Raw genomic sequence first — 19,390 nt, 5'->3', positions numbered from 1 at the left:
TTATCTAAGAATAAATCATCACCAGTCATGATAGAGGGCCAGGTTGCTATGGAGACAGAAACTGAAAACCTCTCATGGAAATTAGCTACAGATGTCGCTTTTATGAAACTGACAAGAATTTCTGGGTGTAAAGACGCATTGTAAATACAGTAACTATTAACCAAAAATAATTTTGTGATGATGACCATTTATTCAGATCTCAAAAATATATGAATTTATGAAATTGTTTGCTCAGCTAACACATGATCACCATTAATGATGCTGTTGGGAAAAATAAATAGTAATAATATTAAAGAATACAAAAAATGTCTTTTTGGAATGTCTTATTGACTGGCAAGATTATTTTTACACTTTCATTTATCTGCAGAAAATCGTCAAACAAGATATTTGATACTATGATGTACATCTTTTTACTGACCTTTTAGACAAACCATTGTTCCCCACTTTGTGCAATAAAAGGCTTGAAAATATAAAATCAATGCACTAAGGAAAGACGTGAAGGGAAAATATGACAAAACTGTCAGTCAGCATAAAACTTCATTTTAAGCACAAGCATGTAATATTAATACAACATCCCTCAGCACACACCAGCTAGAATAATTTAGTTGTATATGAGAAATGTATTTCGTCACCACTCCATCCTCCTTTGCAAACCAGGTGAAATATACCTATGCACATGGTAAGAACATGAAGTTATATAATTCACTCTGACATTGCAATCCCTCGTGGAGTGATGGAGGGTTGTCTTGTGACTCATCGATCTGCCTCGGAGGTCTCTAAGCACCACGAGCAAGCATTCTGGAACATCTTCAACCACGGAGACACCTTGAGCGTCTCCCTCCACTCCAGCGGCATCCAAGGCCATTGCCACGTCAATGTTGTACGCTCCGGATGCGGCATGATGGCCAGGTGGCGGCCATCTTGAGAGCAGACAGCTGCTATGCCGTTGGGTGATCCGTTGGGATTCAGAGGGTATTCGGTGGTTACTTGTCCCTTGTCATCAACATAGCGTGCTGGGGCAAGATTCTTAGATAGCACGGCATCTTTGGTTTCGTTGTTAGCAAACTTCATATGACCTGGAGATGATAATGTAGAGAAATGTAGTCAGTACAGTCCTGCATTACAAATGTGGTTGACCTGCACTAGATCGATCAAACAATGGTCATTTTATCCAGAAAAAATCTATAAAAAATTATAGGATTTCAATTGCACTGTGATAATGCACGGTAATACAGTACAATACAAAGTGGAATGAATTGAGGTGGCAATGGCAATGCAATAGTGGGCATACCCTCTGGTCTTCCCCACCCACTTCACCAATTATTTTAATTCTGCCCCGGTAAAAATTATAATATAAAAATATAATAGCAATATACAATTCTCTGCAGATATTATTCTCCTGAAGACGATCAAAGCAACTCATTCAAAACGTCAAGACATTCTCAAACAACCGTTTTTTTTCAGATCCATCTATGTGGTGTACCGCCAGCATTAATATAATTTAAAATTAAATATAAAATAAATTTACATTCAGTTGACGATTTTTGGTTTAAGTTTATATAAATTCATTTATAATTCAGGTTTTTTTTTTGCACATATATTTTTTGTAAACATCTAAATTATAAATTCGTTGGGAGTTACTATGTGACTCCAACACAGGTACTGTGAATCTACCAAAAGCTACTGAAAGGAAATAAAGCCATTGACTCTGAAAGGTAACTTTTTTTCTATATTCTCACTGATAGTAGAAGTTGTTTCATTGCCTGCAATCTGTAGGCTTACCTTCCCCATGTTGTACCCACACACCTAGCATAGACCCTTCCATTCCTTTTAGCATCATAGCAGGACTTGGCTTGATCTCCACGGTAACAAAACGGGACTCAAAACGTTCAGATATGTTGTGAGCAAGGTGAAGTCCTTGACGTGCAGATGCTGCATCTAAACATAAGAAGATTGAATGACGATTGGCATAACATTGATAATGAAGGATAACAATGGATATCGATAACAGCAGGGTACAACAATAAGTCTAACAAAAAGGAAAAAGACAATGACACCGACATCATATACTGTATTTCATTATCATAGTTTTCCTAAATGTTGCCTCATCTGTCCTTATATTTTATCAAATCACTATTGTTATAAAGGTAAAAACCGAAAGGTCCACTGATTAATCTCAGATAAGAAAGTATAATACATACTCCAAGTATTGAAATACACGCCATCATGTTGGGATTCAATATTTCGACATTAATTATGTCATCATCAGGAATGAAAAAATGATGACATAATTAATGTCTAAATATTGAATCCCAACACGATGGCGTGTATTTCAATACTTGGAGTATGTATTATACTTTCTTATAAAGGTAAAGATAGGAGAATAACCCATAACTTGCAGCGTTATTGTGCTGAATTGCATATGGACGTGGTCCGTGACTACCTAGCAGCCGTAAATAGGTGCTTCATGGTAGATACATGTTTACATCATTCTACAACAACAGGCTGAAATGAACCACAAAATCGGGGTAACCCCCTACTCTTCCGAAAGATGCAATTGGTTCTTTAATGTGCACGCAAGCCTGATGTATACACTGGACCTCCATTTTAAGTCCTTATCCGAGAAGACTTGCTTCTACCAACCGTGAATCATGGGCGAAGGGCGGCTGGAGCCAGGGCCGATATTGGTTTATTGCAAAGTTATTAAAGATATTTACAGATTCGTTGTTTTACCTCGGAAACATGTCAGACATGGTATTGTTGCGAGTGCAACATATTTTTGGGATTAATCACATTTGGGGCAATCATATGCAGTAATTAACTTGTGCATACAGCATCATTAAGATTATTGATACTCATAACATCAACTAGTTGATTTTACCTTAACCAAAACTCCATTCAGCTCAAAACAGTTTTTGAATACCATTCAGAGGCAAAACAACGTATCTTCATAGTAGATACGTTGTTTTACCTCATACTCTTGCAGTTACATTATTTTACCACGGAAAATCACTAGATTTTAAGTTTTGTGCTTAAAGATAGGTGTGGTGCTTTCTCTGAAATTACTTATTTTTGAGATCTGAAATTTTCATAGGTAATTCAGAAGTGTTTAATCAAAATCAACAAAAATGTCAGTCTCATTGTTTGCCTTGGGATGGCCTTACAGGTCAATTGCTTTCTTGGACTCTCTGACACCAAGATAATTAGCATATTTTATACTGAGAGGATATTATAGGCAAAATTGGTATAAATAGGTAGTTTTCGCCGCACAATGTTAACCTTAACTTTAACATTAGTATTTAACATGCAACGCGATAACTCCGCCCCTTTTGTAAACAAATCGAAATACACATGCGCAAACCCGTAACCAACGTCCGTCGAGCACGTAAAATCCTGAAAATAACGTACTCCGCAATGCAAAATGAATAAATTATGACGTCATCCGTTAACGTTAAGGTTAACGTCGTGCAGCAAAAAACTCCCTAATATTGGTTTGCATACCTGTATTAGCATCATTCTTAGCCTCCTTTGTGACCTCTGGAGCCACCCATCCAATCAGACCCATTAGTTGACACCCATTGCAGACTCCCAATGAGAATGTGTCCTCCCTAGCTCTGAAAGTATCAAACTGAGCGCGCACAGTTGGGTTGAACAAAATGGTTGCTGCCCACCCTAAACGAAAAAAAAATGAAAAAGAAAAATTATATGAAACCATCTGCAGGATACGTAATACATAATAATAGACAATTCTTCTTGCATATGACATGCAGCATCAAACTAAAAATAACTTCTTAGTCTTATCTAATAAATTTTTTAAATTTTTTGTTTTCATTTATTTATTTACTTTTTTTAATCATTTCTATTTTTTTGTTTTTTTGATAACTAAACCTATATTATAATTACAGTTCACCAGTATGGATGGCATTCTAACACTTCAGGACATAGCATTTCATTTCTATTCTATAGAGAAAAAAATTATTAATTTGGAAGCCACAGAGAAGTGGTCTGTAATTGGAAGGTCCTGAACTAGAGAGACATGTATAATATAATGTTATCTTATCTAATGCATAATAAATAAAATTCTTGCCTTTCGCTGATCCGCATACATCAGCAAAACTAAACCCGCCAACAAACACGACTCCACGGAACAGGTCAAGAGTGATTTGGCCGCTAGCTAGATCCTGCATGTTGACATCCCACGTTTCGAATCCCGCCATGTGTAGTGAAGACGCCATCTCACGATCTCCGTTACTACCCTCCTCACGGATCACAGCTACCTTAGGCTTCCGCCCATCTAAAGCGAACAACGAAAACAACATTTACTGTATAACTGTACTTGGTGTATTGATTACATAGTAACTGGAGTGCTTCAGGCTTCAGTCTTAAAAGTCACATGAAAATTCATTTGTGAACCATATACACTGTTGTCATGATGTGCCTATATCTGCTCATGATGTGATGTCATCATGACCATATTTAGGCATGTCACATGTTTTTGTCTGATACAATTTGATAGTCTGGACAGGGTCAAATGTTATCAACGTTAATGAGTGAAATAACGTAATACGCAGTTATGTATCAATTTTTACTGAACTATTATCACTACATTATTATTATTATTAGTTTGTTCCTTACTTGGGGACCCTTTCTGAAACAATACAGTTAACTGCTGCTTCATATGTTTGACAGTTTTATCATTATTACCATTTCAATGGTTCTGAAATTCAAATAATTCTAGGAAGGTCCCAGAAATATGAATAATACCATGTATTAGTGACTCCTTCAATTCAATCAGTTTCATAGCTTTGACCGCAAAGGCCAAAACTTCCTTAAAACTTCTTTAGCATTACCGTATTTACATAAATAAAAAAGATATGTAAATAAATCATAAAGCAATGCTATAACAATTGAAGGCAAACTGATGATGGGTACAATTGGTACAATTCAGTTGCTTAGAATATTCTCAAGAACAAAGCAACTTAAGGAAGGATCGAAAGGAAGGAAATATGCAAGACTCGGAGAGTGTGGAAGAAAGGAGGAAGCATAATCAGGATGACATCTGCCCTCTTGTCCGATTGTATCATTACAGTACCTTCCATGGTTCCATTTTGTACCATCTTCACATCCGTCACACTTGGGTCAAAGGTTAGTTTAAATGGTGGTGTTGTTCTATTGGCCAGATTCTTTTGCTCCTCCTCAACACATTTAGGATTTGCTTGAAGTCTCTCCAACTGAAAGCTAGTCTCCTCCCAGACATCTCTAAGTGAAGTCATCTTCTCCTTCAACACTTCTTTTCCATCTACTGAGACTACAACCTACAATTTATTTATTTTTTTTAAAACCTCATTTCTTCTCATGAAATATATTACTTTAATTCACATTTCCCACAAAAAATTTTTAATAGGGTCATTTTGGGTGGAATAGATCAGTTTTTGGAAATTCTAAAACAATTGCTTTAAGTACTGTAACAGATTGGTTTTGACTGAATAGCTAGAACCAATGCAGCCAAACTTATTGCGGTGAGCTGGGCAGTTAGTCGAGAGAAAATCCTATGTTACATCTCCAAGAGTGCATACATTTCTCATCATGAACAAGAGTGCATGAAGTCTTGCTGTTGTACCGACAATCTACTTACCATTGACACTTGACCTGATCTGCTAGACTGACCAATCACAGAACAAGGCACATTGTTTTTACTAAATTGCTTACAGACCTCATCAGAGATCTCAGGTTTCACTTCCAACACCAGTCCAAGCTCTTCAGCAAACAAAGTATCAATGGCATTCACTGAAAAAAATTTAATACAAATTAAGAATATTTTTCTACATTTCCTAATTCAAGAATCAGAGGTGGATCTGGGTTCAAATTTAGGGGAGGTCATAATGTTTCCAAAAAATCCCAAAAAGGAAAGAGGTCCTCTACCATGAAGATTTTGATTCCTAGATGCCGGTATGTTCCAAAAAAAAAAAAACCCAAAAAGGAAAGGGGTCCTTTCCCATGAACATTTTGATTCCTAGATGCCGGGAAATGAGCTTTCCTGACTTCTGAGCTGTCTTTTCTTCAAAATTCAATGTTTCCCTCTCTTGAAAATGATCAAGTCAATTTTCATATCCTTATTACACTAAATAGGCTTATTATGTGTGTATACATACGGGGAAAAAAATGAGTATTTGGATACGTATTCATTTTTTCCATAAATAGATGAATCCCTCCAAAAAATGGAGGATTGGTGATGGGAGGGGTCCTCCTTGGGAAAATTTTATTCCTAGATGGTGGGAAAAGAGCTATCTGACTTCTAATTTTTTAATGTAACAAGTAGTAGCACCTAGATCTAAATAAAATTATAAGGGTTTGATAAAAATTTTAATGTTTATAAAGTCAAGCTATAATTACAGTGATTTTGATTCTTACCTTCAGTTTCTGAAGAAATATTAACGTCTATCCCACAATTCCCAGCAAATGCCATTTCTAATAGCGTTGTGATTATGCCACCATCACTTACATCATGACCAGCCAATACTTTCCCCTCTATATCAAAACATGTGTAATAATGTTAATCAATGAAGACAAACATAAATTGCCTGTAGAGGGGTGCAGTAGGTTTAAAAACCTTTCTGTCATCATCAGCTGTTGCTATTCTACTGACAATGCAATGTGCGACGCATGTGCAGCAGATTGTTTTTAATATAGATACACTCAGACTGCTCTTACGTGTTCATATTATGTTGTATAATTTATAGGGGAAGAGAGGGGTTGAAACAAGTTAGTAACTCTATAGGTGTAATTTTGCCCTACCTGACGTGGAAATGTACTGAATACTCAGTACGTGTGAAAACAATTGAGAAAAGGAAAAAAAAAAACTATACTTGATTCTCCTGACACAAATCCAGTTATTGTCTATTCCATTTTTTATTTATTTTATTTTATTCTGGTATATGGTAAAATAAAAAAAGCAGAACCAGTCTGAAATTATTGTAGTAAAAAAATTCAAGATTACAAACAAAAAATTTCAAATACATTCAAAAACATCAAATTACAAACACCATTATCATTAATAAATTTTCAAAATAATAAAAATACAATTCATCACGACAATAACAATTACTATCAACATTGCAGTACCCGCTGCTTACTTGGACTCGAATTCAACCCTGGCCATCAGGCACAAGCTTTGTGGTCTAGAGGATGATGCCTGGCTAGTGATCTGGAGATTGTGGGTTCGAGTCCTACCTGAGAACAACCTTTTTTTTTTCACAGTTGTTTTCACACGTACTGATTATTCAGTACATTTAACGTCAGGTAGGGCAAAAATTACACCTATACTTGATTCTCCTGACGCAAATCCAGTTATTGTCTATTTCATCACGGCAATAACAATTACTATCAACATTGCAGTACATCACGACAACAACAATTACTATTAGTACCTCTAGTTATTACGTTGAATAGCTACAAGTACCTCCACAACAATGTGAAGAATGGTAATGTTATTTGATAATATAGGGCCTTTTCCAGAGGATACTACAAAGCGTTGTGGACTAAATGTAAACTTATTTCAATGACTTTCTTCTTCCTTAAGAATCTCTTCATGTCTGAGTTACCCGGTACCAGCTACTCTCATCTGCACACAGCAAGGGATGTATGGACCAGTACACCAGCGTAACCTCCTACTCGTCTCAAAAGATGTACTGGATTCTTTTTAAATGCACGCGAGTCAAAATTGTGTACACTGGATCTACAGTTTATACTCCTTATCCACGAAAATTTGTTCCACCACCAGAACCATAGCAAGCGTGCTGTTTCAACCAGCTCCGATATAATGGCTGTAGGATGATGCACCCCTGCACTAACTGCTCGGCCATCCAACAAATACAGAAGCATGTAGGAGTCTAACAATAACATTACCTGAGATTAGATTTTGCATTGTGTTGAATCCTCTTACAAACGTTTCTGCGTCATCCAGATCAGGCGAAGTGTCTCCAAGCTGATTGTAGCACTGAGCAAGGGCACTACCACCTAAACGACTATGCTTCTGTCCAAACGAAACCCATAACAAGGCTCCTGAAAAGTAAATTTTAAATGTTTTTTTCAAAATTTTCCTATTACAGTGATAATAATCCCTTGTATCATGTCATTTTCCTTAATGTTTCTATTATGTAAACATAAATTTGTTGACTATACTAACCTTTACCATCTGGGCACTTGAGGTCAGGGGTCACTGTTGCTCTGATATCGGGACATGCAACATAAACAGACACAACCAGTGTACCTGACAATAACGGGAACATAGAAATAAAAATGTAAAGTGCATTATAAAACTGACTGTATTATATTTTCTTAAAAGTTCTGTCCACACTATCAAATTTTCTTTTGACAAAAACTGTTGCATGCCCATATATAGTCATGATGTGCCTATATATGGTCATGATGTGATGTCATCATGACCATATTTAGGCATGTCACATGTTTTTGTCATATCAAATTTGATAGTCTGGACTGGGGTAATGGATAATTTGTAAGCATTTATAGACCAAATTTGATTACCTGGAGCTTTCACTGTGTCTGGTCCTATCCGTGCTGCCATGCTTAGCGAGTCTTTGCCACCATCCACGGCAACACCCAACTTGCGCATCACCTCACACATGGACTCACAAGCATCGTACAATGCAGCACCCTCTCCAGGTAGCTTTGCTGGCCACATCCAATTACCACTGCATTTCACATCCTATTAATTTTAAGTATTAAAACATAGGTATATAGGAATCCATGGTATAACTATCACAGGTTAGGGGGATTACTCTTCACCTACAGATAGGATGTGATGCTCTATGAAGTAACTCTCATTATGAGAGTTGGTTTGTGTTTAATTTTTGCAAAATTTGAACACAGGGCGATTGTCACCGATAGAGTAAGCGATTCTATGGAAACTGAGCAGCTTCTATGGAGAGCAGCTAGCTCAGTCGGCTAATATGGTGGAAGCCACTGTGTGTGCGCTAAACCGTAGAGATCTCTAGGTCCCCGGTTCAATTCCCATCGCTGCCTCTCCTTGCATTTCAGCTGAAGGGACAATTATGTCATGCACAAGCAGCTCCAACAACAGTGATGAATGGTTTACCTTTAGATCGGAGATCCTAGCAAACACAAGGTTAGTAAGGGCTTCACCAACTGACATCCTGGCACCACAGTGAGCATCAACTAGCCCTTTGATTGGCTGTTCACCTATAGCTGTTGCCGAGCCGACGGTGTCAAAGTGCGAAAATGCAGTGACGGCTACATCAGCAAGAGGTGTGTGAAGTGGGCCTACACATTGTTGCTGCGCTATAAGACCAGTGACAGCTCGATCCACCTAAAAAATAATTATAATCATAGTTTCATATACCTAGAATAGATTGTTGTCATTTGATATCTTAATATGACAAATAAAGTTTTTTTCTATTTTCTTAGCATTGTCCTTTGTAGTGTTTTATCAAAATGATCTCTGGGATATAAAATTACTTGGTCAAAATATATTTAAATTCATGGATTACCTTATTGGTTAAATATCTCTTACTGGCTACAGACGGGAGTCTGAGTACACGGTCCAGTGCATCTCTGATTGACAGATCTTTAGGCAGAGTCAGCTGACTCAGGTTAGGCTTGCAACGATTGTAGTTGAAAACCTGTAAAGAACAGATTTATATGTTTGTAGTACAAGACAAACTAACTTAAATAAAACCATATAAGTACAAAATCTGTTAGTTAACATAAATTAATCTTTTTCATTTACTTTTTATTCATTTGACTGAAATACACAATATTTAATAAATACATGCAGTCAACAGTTAGAAAATACACTTAGTAACCTGTCTGAACAAAATGCACATACAGTAGTATTTCTTTTAAAATGTATCAAAATTGTAACTTGTACATTTCAGAGGTGGTAAAGTTAGATGATTATGAAATAACACATTCAGAATCTAACCTGATAATTCCTGACCTTAACAACCAAATTATTTGTATTCATTAAATATTTACTTTCAAATTTGTTCTTTAAAACATGCTATACTTATGTAATTAGTAATATAAAAAACATTATAAGTGGTTATAAAATCCAGATTAACCAATTAAAATAACTTAATCTTCAGATTCATCAACCTCATTTAATAATTTCATTGCACCTTTTGTGGCATTTTGCCCAGAACCCAGTCCAACTGAAGATCTACAGGGTAAGTTAGAGCCGTTCTTTTTTTGGCTGGGGGTTCAGCATCACCCTCACCCACTTCCTCAACCTTCTTCTCCACCTCAAGACGAATCTATGTAAAAAAAAAAGTTTATTTATGTACAGTAAATAAAAGATTTTTGTATTAAATATTCAAAATATTTGAAAGAAATATCGGAGTACAATATTATAATTATACTGAAGTTTAAATATTAATCTGTTTTCTGATCGGTGTAATGTACTGTGAATGTCATCAACAGGAATTTGTTAGTTTTTGTTAGGCTTTGAGGTCAGCTGCTAGGTTTACGTAACAGAGCAGTGTGGTAGAAATTTACGCATCGATATTTGCCAACAATAATTTTCTCTTTAATGGTGTAGCTGCCAATTTTTATAGTTTTAGCAGGATGGAGACTTTGTTTCATTCAAATACAATGGATTCCCAAGAGCAGATTGAGATGGTTTTCTTTAAGATATCTTTCTATAGTGACCTTTAAATTCTTACCTTTCCATCTCCTGTAATTTCTCCAACAAAAACAGCAGGGCATTTCTCCCTGTCACAGATGCCCTGAAGCTTGGGACGATCCTCAGATTTAACAATGATGGCATTTGATTCCTGATACTCTGCGCCCCAGAGTTCCAAAGTGTTGATCGTTGGATCCCCAAGTTGAAACTCTTTGGCTCGAATGATGGCTCCGGCAGGTTCTGAAATCTCTTTCAAAACATTGCCTAGACATAAAATAATTGTTTTGTAAATAAAAATTTTGTTTTGTTAGTTCTTGTTAGTTTTCTTAGTTTAAATAAAATAAGTTAAGAGCGATACCGTAAAAGCTCTAATAAGTGCCACTCTCGAATAAGCGCTACGGCGTATATTATATTACACCCTGTGTGTAATGAAACACTTTGAGAAACAAGATTTTAACTACAATTTATACAGTGTTAAAACAAATAAATAACACAACGAAGACACAAGCATTTCTTTATAAGCATTTATTTACGATGACGTAGGACCTGTGATAGGCCTATTGAACTACGGGAATACATGAGATAAGTAACATGGGAATTTGCATGGAAAGCGCCACGCCAATATTTTTAATACGCGCCACTCTTGAATAGGCTCCGCACTGAAGCCTCCAAAAATGTTATAATCACCGCTGCGCTTATTCAAGCATTTACGTTATTCACTAAGTGTACCGTATGGATTAGAAATTGTGCACTATCAAATTTTATTTTACAAAAACATGTTACATCATATCACATGTTACATCACATCACATGTTACATCACAAACATGTTACATCACATCACATATTACATCACTAAACATGTTACACACATCACATGTTACATCACAAAACATGTTGCATCACATCACATGTTACATCACTAAACATGTTACATCACTAAACATGTTACATCACTAAACATGTTACATCACTAAACATGTTACATCACATCATGACCATATTGAGGCACATCATGGTTAAATATGGGCATAAAACATTGATTAAAATTAAATATCGTACCATTACCACCGGCACCCTGGTCATGAATACTGCAAATTGGGTTATCCTCTCCCATTTCAATACAAGCCCTAATAACTCGGTTCAACTTCTGCTCCATCTCCGCATCACCTCGCTGCACCGCCTCGAAGTCCAGCTGTTCCGTGTTGTCACCTTGGATTTGGATGGAAGATGCGGCACCTCCACCAACTCCAATCCGATAGATTGGTCCACCAAGTTTCACTATCTCCATTCCTGCAGATTCACAGTTAGTTACATTTTCTCACTAACAAATTACTATAATTTTAACATTTTTGTAAGCAAAATATTTTTTTTAAAGCACAATATTATTAATATGCACATCCCCACCCAGAAATTTAGTGATCACAAGAAATATACGGACTATCACTATAGTAAGAATCATCTGGAAAAGCAACAAATGTTATGATAAAAGTAAAACATTGAGTTATCGCAGTCGCATGGACTCCAGAACGCAATTTAGCCAAATCTACGTTGTGCAGAGGACGTAGGATGGTCAAGCTTGAATGAATCCATTCTAGCGTCGCATCGTCCCACAAATCGAAAGCTCCCTACTACAACCATCATCACCATTACCATCATCATAAACAATAATTACAATATTTACAATAAAAAACTAAAGCAAACCTTTCTTTGCTTCTTCTTTTGTTGTATGCATACTCTCAAGCATTCCTATACCACCACTAAACATGATGGGCTTAACCCATTCTCTTCTCTCAGTATCAGAAACCATCATGCCAAATGACCGGGAGAAACCGGTTAGAACCGGTTCCCCAAACTTGTTGCCATAATCTGAAGCACCATTACTGGCTTCAACAGCGACTGATAAGGCAGGGGCCATGTTGCTAGGATACACAAACGTCTTGTCCTCCCATGGTAGATCATAACCTAGTAGATAGAGCAATAGAATAATGTTTTTTAAATATCCAGTTTTATAAATTATATTATAATTTTTATTATTAAATTTTTCTTTAAAGACCAAAACCAGCTTTTGTTTTGCTGGAATGGAACATACTGTATAAACAATTTTGGAACCTACGGTCAGTATTTATTTGGCAAAAATATTGATCAATGTTCAACCAAACCAGATTTCTTATGTGACTATCCCTTAGGCAACAGAATTTTGCTTTTTTTCCCCAACAGTAACCAGAACTATAACAATAATGAAGTTACTTCTATTTACGCGTTTATGAAGGTACATCCTGCAAAAGGACTTTCGATTCCTGGGCAACAGGGTATGTATCGACCAGTACATCAGGGTAACTCCCTACTGGTCTCGAAGGATGTACTGGTTTCTTCAAAGTGCACACAAGTCAATTGTGTACAATGGCCTAAGGTTTACAGTCTTTATCTGAGAAGACTTGTTCCACCACCAGATCCAAAGGTGAGCATGCAGCTTAAACCAGCGCCAATTTTAAGGGCTGTAGGTTTTGGCACACCTGTCTTATTCACTCGGCCATCCGACTCGGATGTACACAATACAAAAGAATTTTACACAAAATATCAGTGATAAAGTGAATGAAGTGCAGAATTTACCTGGAATATTCAAATTTCCAAAGCAGTAACCTGCTGTGCCGGCCACCACGTGTGCCCCCTTTCCAGCAGCCTGTACGTCTCGTATTCTACCCCCAGTTCCAGTGGTAGCACCTGGGAATGGTGCCACTCCAGTGGGAAAGTTGTGTGTCTCCGCTGTGAAGATGATATGCCTGAATGGTTCTGATTCCTCCATCACACATGCTGATCCAGGATTGGCTGGCTTAAGAACTTTGACCTTATGACCTTTGATTGCACTGAAAAACATGTATAATACAGGTTTTCAATAAATGATTGATGCTGCCCAGATAAAAGCCATTTGTAGTTGATATTCATGAGCACAAGTAATCACACACCATGCTCTACATAAACCAAGTTATGCGTGGGACTTACGAAGTTGTTTGTTCGTCATCAGAAAAATCCTGTAAATTGACCAAATTTAACCCAGCATTTTAAGCATGAAAAGCAATTAGGCAGCACCCAAGTTTAAAATAAATTTGTCCTCATACAAACATGTTGGTGTAGAACTCAGATGTGTATAAGAGACAGAGGGAGGGGGTTTGGGAGAAGTGGACTTGGTTTTAATGCTAAAACATTGCAAGTTCTGATTTGAAGACTTTGTTTCCCTGAAGATACTGAAAATGATTTACCTGCTATTGTCTGAGAATTTAATGACATTGTTATCATTGCTGGTTTCCTGAGTCGCCATGACCATCTGGAATAAAGTGTTCTTTTTCTCTTCTCCGTCAATTACCATCCTGCCTTTGAAGAACCAATGGCGACTGTGCTCACTAGGAAACAAACGATCAAAAATAGACAAGATTCAATTATAAATTGTTGAACAGCAAAGTACTGTCCACACTATGAAATGGGGCTTGCTATGACAAAACCAGCATCAGCGACAAAAACATGAATATTCATATTCTCCACATTAAAGCTTTCAAATGATAGGTCACTTTAATGGAATCAACTTACTATTGCCAAAGTTATGAGTAAAAGTATTACGATCTCTCTGTACTAAAGTATACAATACTGGCACATTCTTATGCTACTTACTTTAAAAATAAGCGTCAGTATGCTGGCTTGGGATGGCAAGCCTTAAATGTTCGGTGACAAATATATGTGGTTTGTTATACATGCGCATTATGTATCAGTGCAACACCATATGTACAGTATGATATAAATGTATAATGTATGTCCAGGCCACTGATAAAAAAAAAGACAATTTCAGCAGATACTTTTTCATTTATGACACACACTACTACACATAATAAACATAATATGTGCAGAAGCGGTTGGCGCATCGGTTGTGGATTGGACTCCCAACCTTGAGGTCAGGGGTTCGAAACTCTCACTGTGCAATTTACCTACAGTTGCCTCTCTCCACCCAGGAGTACAAGTGGGTACCTGGTAGGTTCCAACAAAACTGCGCTGATTACTAGCTGCAATATTATGGAATAATATAATTTAATTTAATACAGTAACTTAATTTCAGGCCCATAGCCAGGGGGGTTTTTAGGGGTTCGGGCGAACCCACCTTTTTCAGCGAACACCCCTTTTGCCAGCGAACCCCTTAGCCAGAAAACGATCCCCCGTTTCCAAAATAGTGCAGTTTATTACAAAATGGGAGCATTTTTGGCACTGTTTATTTGTCGCTATCGATCATAGAAATCAAAACAAAGCTGCAGCCAGCTGAATGACGTAACCAGCAAGACTTCAAAATGAATATTAATGAGAGGTTTGTTGCCTAGGCTATTTGACCAATTGCGTGCTCCGGAGTTCATTACTTTGGCACGACGTCATCACAAAAGTTTGGGCGCTCCTCCATATTTTAATATATTGGTATTTAGCGATCTCATAATGTACAAGGTCTGTGTTTAGTACAGTCACCTAGTGGGCATTGCTAATTTTATCCCAGTTATATTTTTAGAGATAACATTACATAGTAGCATTAAAATGTTAAGCATTGCTTTTTAATTAAAAAAAAAGTTTGTTTCACAATAAACATTTACGTTCTAAATCCTGTATTGGAGAAAGTAGTCTTCTTATCTTATTTTTAAAATTGTGTAAGAAGTATTTAAATATACATGAACATGCATTTAAATGACATGTACATGCTTTTAAAATCGTATAAATGCTCTGGCTTCGGGGGCTTCGTCTCTGGCCCCCACAGGGGATTTTCCCCTTGACCCCACCGGGGCCCTTTGGCGGGCCCCTGGACCCCACGCTCAGAACCCCCCTCTTGAAGCATGCTGGCTACGGACCTGAATTTGGTGTTCAGTATATGTTCCATATGTGTTTGATCAAATGACCAGGGTAGTAATGTGAAGCGCTTAGAGGCTTTGTGCATGAAGCGCTATATAAGGACGACATATTATTATTATTATTATTACTCGTATTTATGACATATTATTATTTTTATCTCTCATTTAGGGGTTATTTGAGGAGCCTAAGTGATTAAACTTGGTCTTGAACACAAGGAGCAGGAACATCGATTCTCGCTTAGGCGCTTCTAGTCACTGCTTCTCTTCTCAGCTGATATAAGCATGAACACCACGCTCATCGGACAGGTTTATGAAACAGGAAATGGAACTCCCCGGCATTTCTCACCTGTTTGGAACTCCCCAGCATTTCTCACCTGTTTGACTGAGCCAGATCAAATAGTTCAACGCTTGTTGGGTTGCGCTTAACTTTCTCAACAAACATGTTGGTGTAGAACTCCAAGTCCCAATCATCAAAAGCAAGTCCTAAGAATTAAATGTATAGATACAAGGTATTTTAATGGTAAACCCTGGGGTACATGGCTCAGAATCACACAGATATACGTCCTATAACTAAATCAGCGGAGTAATTTTTCTTTCTATAATTGGAATCATACTCTAGAGGCATATTGGTGGACATTTTGAAACTCATCCTTTCTCAGTTTGATGGTTGGCTTCAAGATTTCAAAAAACACTGATAATAACATATCCTCAAACAGTGACTTACAATTCAAGAATTACATTTCTGATTGGGTTTGACTTTAAACATACAAATTAAAAATATACATAAGAGTTAGAAACCTATTAATTGAATTGTACAGAGTACAGATACTAACCCAATTCCTTATTTGCCTTTTCCAGAGCATCTTTGCCTTGACCTAATACATCTACTTCGAAAACTTCCTCCGATTTCACTTGGATTTTGAAGTTGCTGATTGGTTGAGTGTAGCGGCATTCCGTCATGCGATCATGCAGTGCTGCTTCTAGGAGTCGCTCCTCTTCCACGCTGATAGAAGCGCGAATCCCATTCTCATCGGCTACGTTTATGAGATAGCGAATGGAACGTTCTATGCGAGTCACTTTGTTGATTCCAGCCGATTGGCAGATGGATACGGCATTTGTTGACCAAGCCGTGGAGAAATTCAGCCTAGAATGAAATTAAAAATTTGGATTTGTAAAAGAATAAAATTAATATCCTTTAGAAAAATGATATTAAGGCATTCACGATTAAGTGTCCATATTAAAACAATAAAATAATGTATGTGTTTTCTCACCTAGGTCCAATTTCAATAAGTAAACCATCTGGCTCTTGGCCATCCTCAACGATGACAGATTTACTGAGCAGGCTACACTCCTCAAAAGGTGTTCCTAGGATCCACTGTATCTTCTTCTGTTCCTCTGCACTTAAGTAATCTAAGTGAGAACATTACATATCAATATTTGTGTTGTCAATATAGCCCTTTATTTCTGCTGCCTTTTACTTTCGCGATTTTTACAATTTGGATTATTCCGCAGTCTTATATTTTTGAGATTTTACAATTTTTTTTTTAACATGATGCAGAAACCTACAATTTCTTGCATGTTTCTTAGTCTATCTTTTAGCTAGAACTCCCCATTTTGGTGGGGTTCTCCCGATTTTTCAAGCAATCTAGTACCTTTCCGGTTCTTAGGCCAGGCCTAGCCCAGCTACCATATAATAGGAAGGCCCACTGCAGCTACTTCAGGGCAGTCTTGAACAAGGTTTTTTCAAATTGAAATGTTTGAAATATCGCAACAAATGTAGTCCTAACAAAGTTGACCAAAATGTTTACCAAGAGTTATAATAGTTAATGGTGAATTATCGATTAATATTAAAATTTATTTACCTTCATTTTCTACTGCTACATTGAAACATATTTCTGTTTTTATGTCCTGTAACATTGAATTTACAAGCTGCTTGTTCAATTTCTTCCACAGAACTTTGCGAGCCCCAGGAAGAAGTGCTGGACTTCTATAAAAGTGATTAACACCCATTGCCTTCAAAATAAACAGAATTACTTTTTAAACAAGATGTCTTGACCTGGCAAAAAGCATACCTGTGAATTTATGGGTTATTTTCCGGGAGATTCATGTTTGCTCTTAGATTTGCGGGAGGTATCCCAATTTCCGGGAGACTCTCTGGGTGATATTATCAACAAGAAAAAAAATATATACTGTATTTATTAGAGCTCATAGAAAAAAAATATTATATTATCACTCTTTAAAAATAAAGAAGTGTGATGAGGGTGGGCGTTTTTCTTAATCTGGAACAACAAAATATTGCTTTTCTTTATAGATGAGGGAGGAATTGTTCTTATTTGGCAAGAACATTGGAAATATTGTATTAAAACTGGTTTAATTTTATTGTTCTTTTAAAGAAAATGTATTTCCAGTCACAAGATTGCATTGTTTTCTTTAAGCTATTGAAATAAATGATGCAGCAATTTTTTTCATTTTTTTTGGTTCCCGCATCAATATATCCCAAATTGTTGACGCGGACGGAGTGATAATTTAACAATTTTTCTATGTTTTCTATAAAAAGGTCTAGCTAGAAAACAGACTAGCTTGCCATGGCTACTATGTCCCTATCCGGGTTCGCCTATCTCTAGATGCTGCTAGGCCTAGCGCTAGGCCAGAAGAAAATCACACAATAACGCCGGGTAGAGTGAAAAATCATTGTGCACGGTTGATTGTGTGTGTGGAGAGGAGACGCGGACCCGGTCTAGGCCTCTAAATGTAGGCCTAGTCATTATTATTCGATCACCACTTTATTAAATTATGTATGGACATAATATAGTGAATAAAATGTTTGCTGAGCAATATACAACTTACAGTGACTAGATAGTAGTCCAAAAGCCCCTGCGAACACGAAGACTAAACAGTAGCTAGGCTAGTCCTAGCCTCGGATTTCAAACACAAACACAGTCGTAAAAAAACGTACATGTGCGATGCCGGATTTAAAAACGCCACCTTACGGTGGCAAAGGGTTATTTGAAAGTTCAACAAGATGGGGCGGTAACAAGCTATTTTTTATGTTCCAATTTTGTTCCAAAATTCATGATTTTAAACCTGGCGAGGCCACAAGCCATTCTTATCTACGAGTTCCAATTTTGTTCCAAAAGTTAAATGATTTTGACTTGGCGAAGCAACAAGCCATTCTTCTCTGTAGTGTTCCAATTTTGTTCCAAAAGTTAAATGATTTTGACTTGGCGAGGCAACAAGCCATTCTTTTCTGTAGTGTTCCAATTTCGTTCCAAAAGCTATAGTGACTTTGACTTGGCGAGGCAACAAGCCATTCTTCTCTGTAGTGTTCCAATTTTGTTCCAAAAGTTAGATGATTTTGACTTGGCGAGGCAACAAGCCATTCTTCTCTGTAGTGTTCCAATTTTATTCCCAAAGTTAAATGATTTTGACTTGGCGAGGCAACAAGCCATTCCTGGTAAACAGGGGTGGTGCCAGCGAAAGAGGGAAGGGGACTGCCTTTGAAAGCTTCCCCACCACTCCGCCACCCCCACCACTCCCTCACAAAAAAAACAAAGGAAAATAAGAAAAAATTGATCGGCCCAAAAAACGCCTCAGATGTTATTTTTAGGCGTATAGAAAAAAAATTCAGGGGTGGGGATGCTCAGTGGCGCCAGGAATTGCCCTACGGGGGAGGGGTGCCGTCCCCGACAAAAAAAAAAGTCGGCGTGGTCGGGCGTCAATCAACATTTCTCTGACGTATTACAGAGGGAGAATCACCCTAAAAATATGACAATATGGGTTTCTATTCAAATAATTACTGTATAGAGGTCTCCATTATAATATGCGCACTCTAAATCCAGGGGCGGATTTAGGGGGGG

General features: G+C 37.2%; 1 protein-coding gene across 1 annotated transcript; it reads right to left on the bottom strand.

Moving 5' to 3' along the window:
• Positions 1–167: 167 nt before the first annotated feature.
• Positions 168–18,496, bottom strand: LOC117112246 (phosphoribosylformylglycinamidine synthase-like). Its single transcript, XM_033255318.1, has 23 exons — positions 18,381–18,496; positions 17,396–17,546; positions 16,805–16,943; positions 16,367–16,677; positions 15,908–16,016; positions 13,920–14,060; positions 13,273–13,526; positions 12,364–12,624; positions 11,722–11,952; positions 10,701–10,924; positions 10,158–10,292; positions 9,528–9,659; positions 9,116–9,346; positions 8,545–8,725; positions 8,186–8,269; positions 7,906–8,061; positions 6,412–6,528; positions 5,636–5,787; positions 5,093–5,315; positions 4,088–4,294; positions 3,502–3,672; positions 1,783–1,938; positions 168–1,076 (listed from the first exon to the last, which is right to left on the bottom strand). The coding sequence occupies exons 2-23, from the start codon at positions 17,541–17,543 to the stop codon at positions 754–756; spliced, it is 4,086 nt and encodes a 1,361-aa protein (XP_033111209.1). The 5' UTR covers positions 17,544–17,546; positions 18,381–18,496; the 3' UTR covers positions 168–753.
• Positions 18,497–19,390: the final 894 nt, after the last annotated feature.

This window comes from Anneissia japonica, unplaced genomic scaffold (assembly GCF_011630105.1).
Source record: "Anneissia japonica isolate Jap-2015-1 unplaced genomic scaffold, ASM1163010v1 scaffold1537_len634075_cov158, whole genome shotgun sequence".
NCBI classification, from domain to species: Eukaryota; Metazoa; Echinodermata; class Crinoidea; order Comatulida; family Comatulidae; genus Anneissia; species Anneissia japonica.
This window is presented reverse-complemented; position numbering and strand designations above follow the sequence as displayed.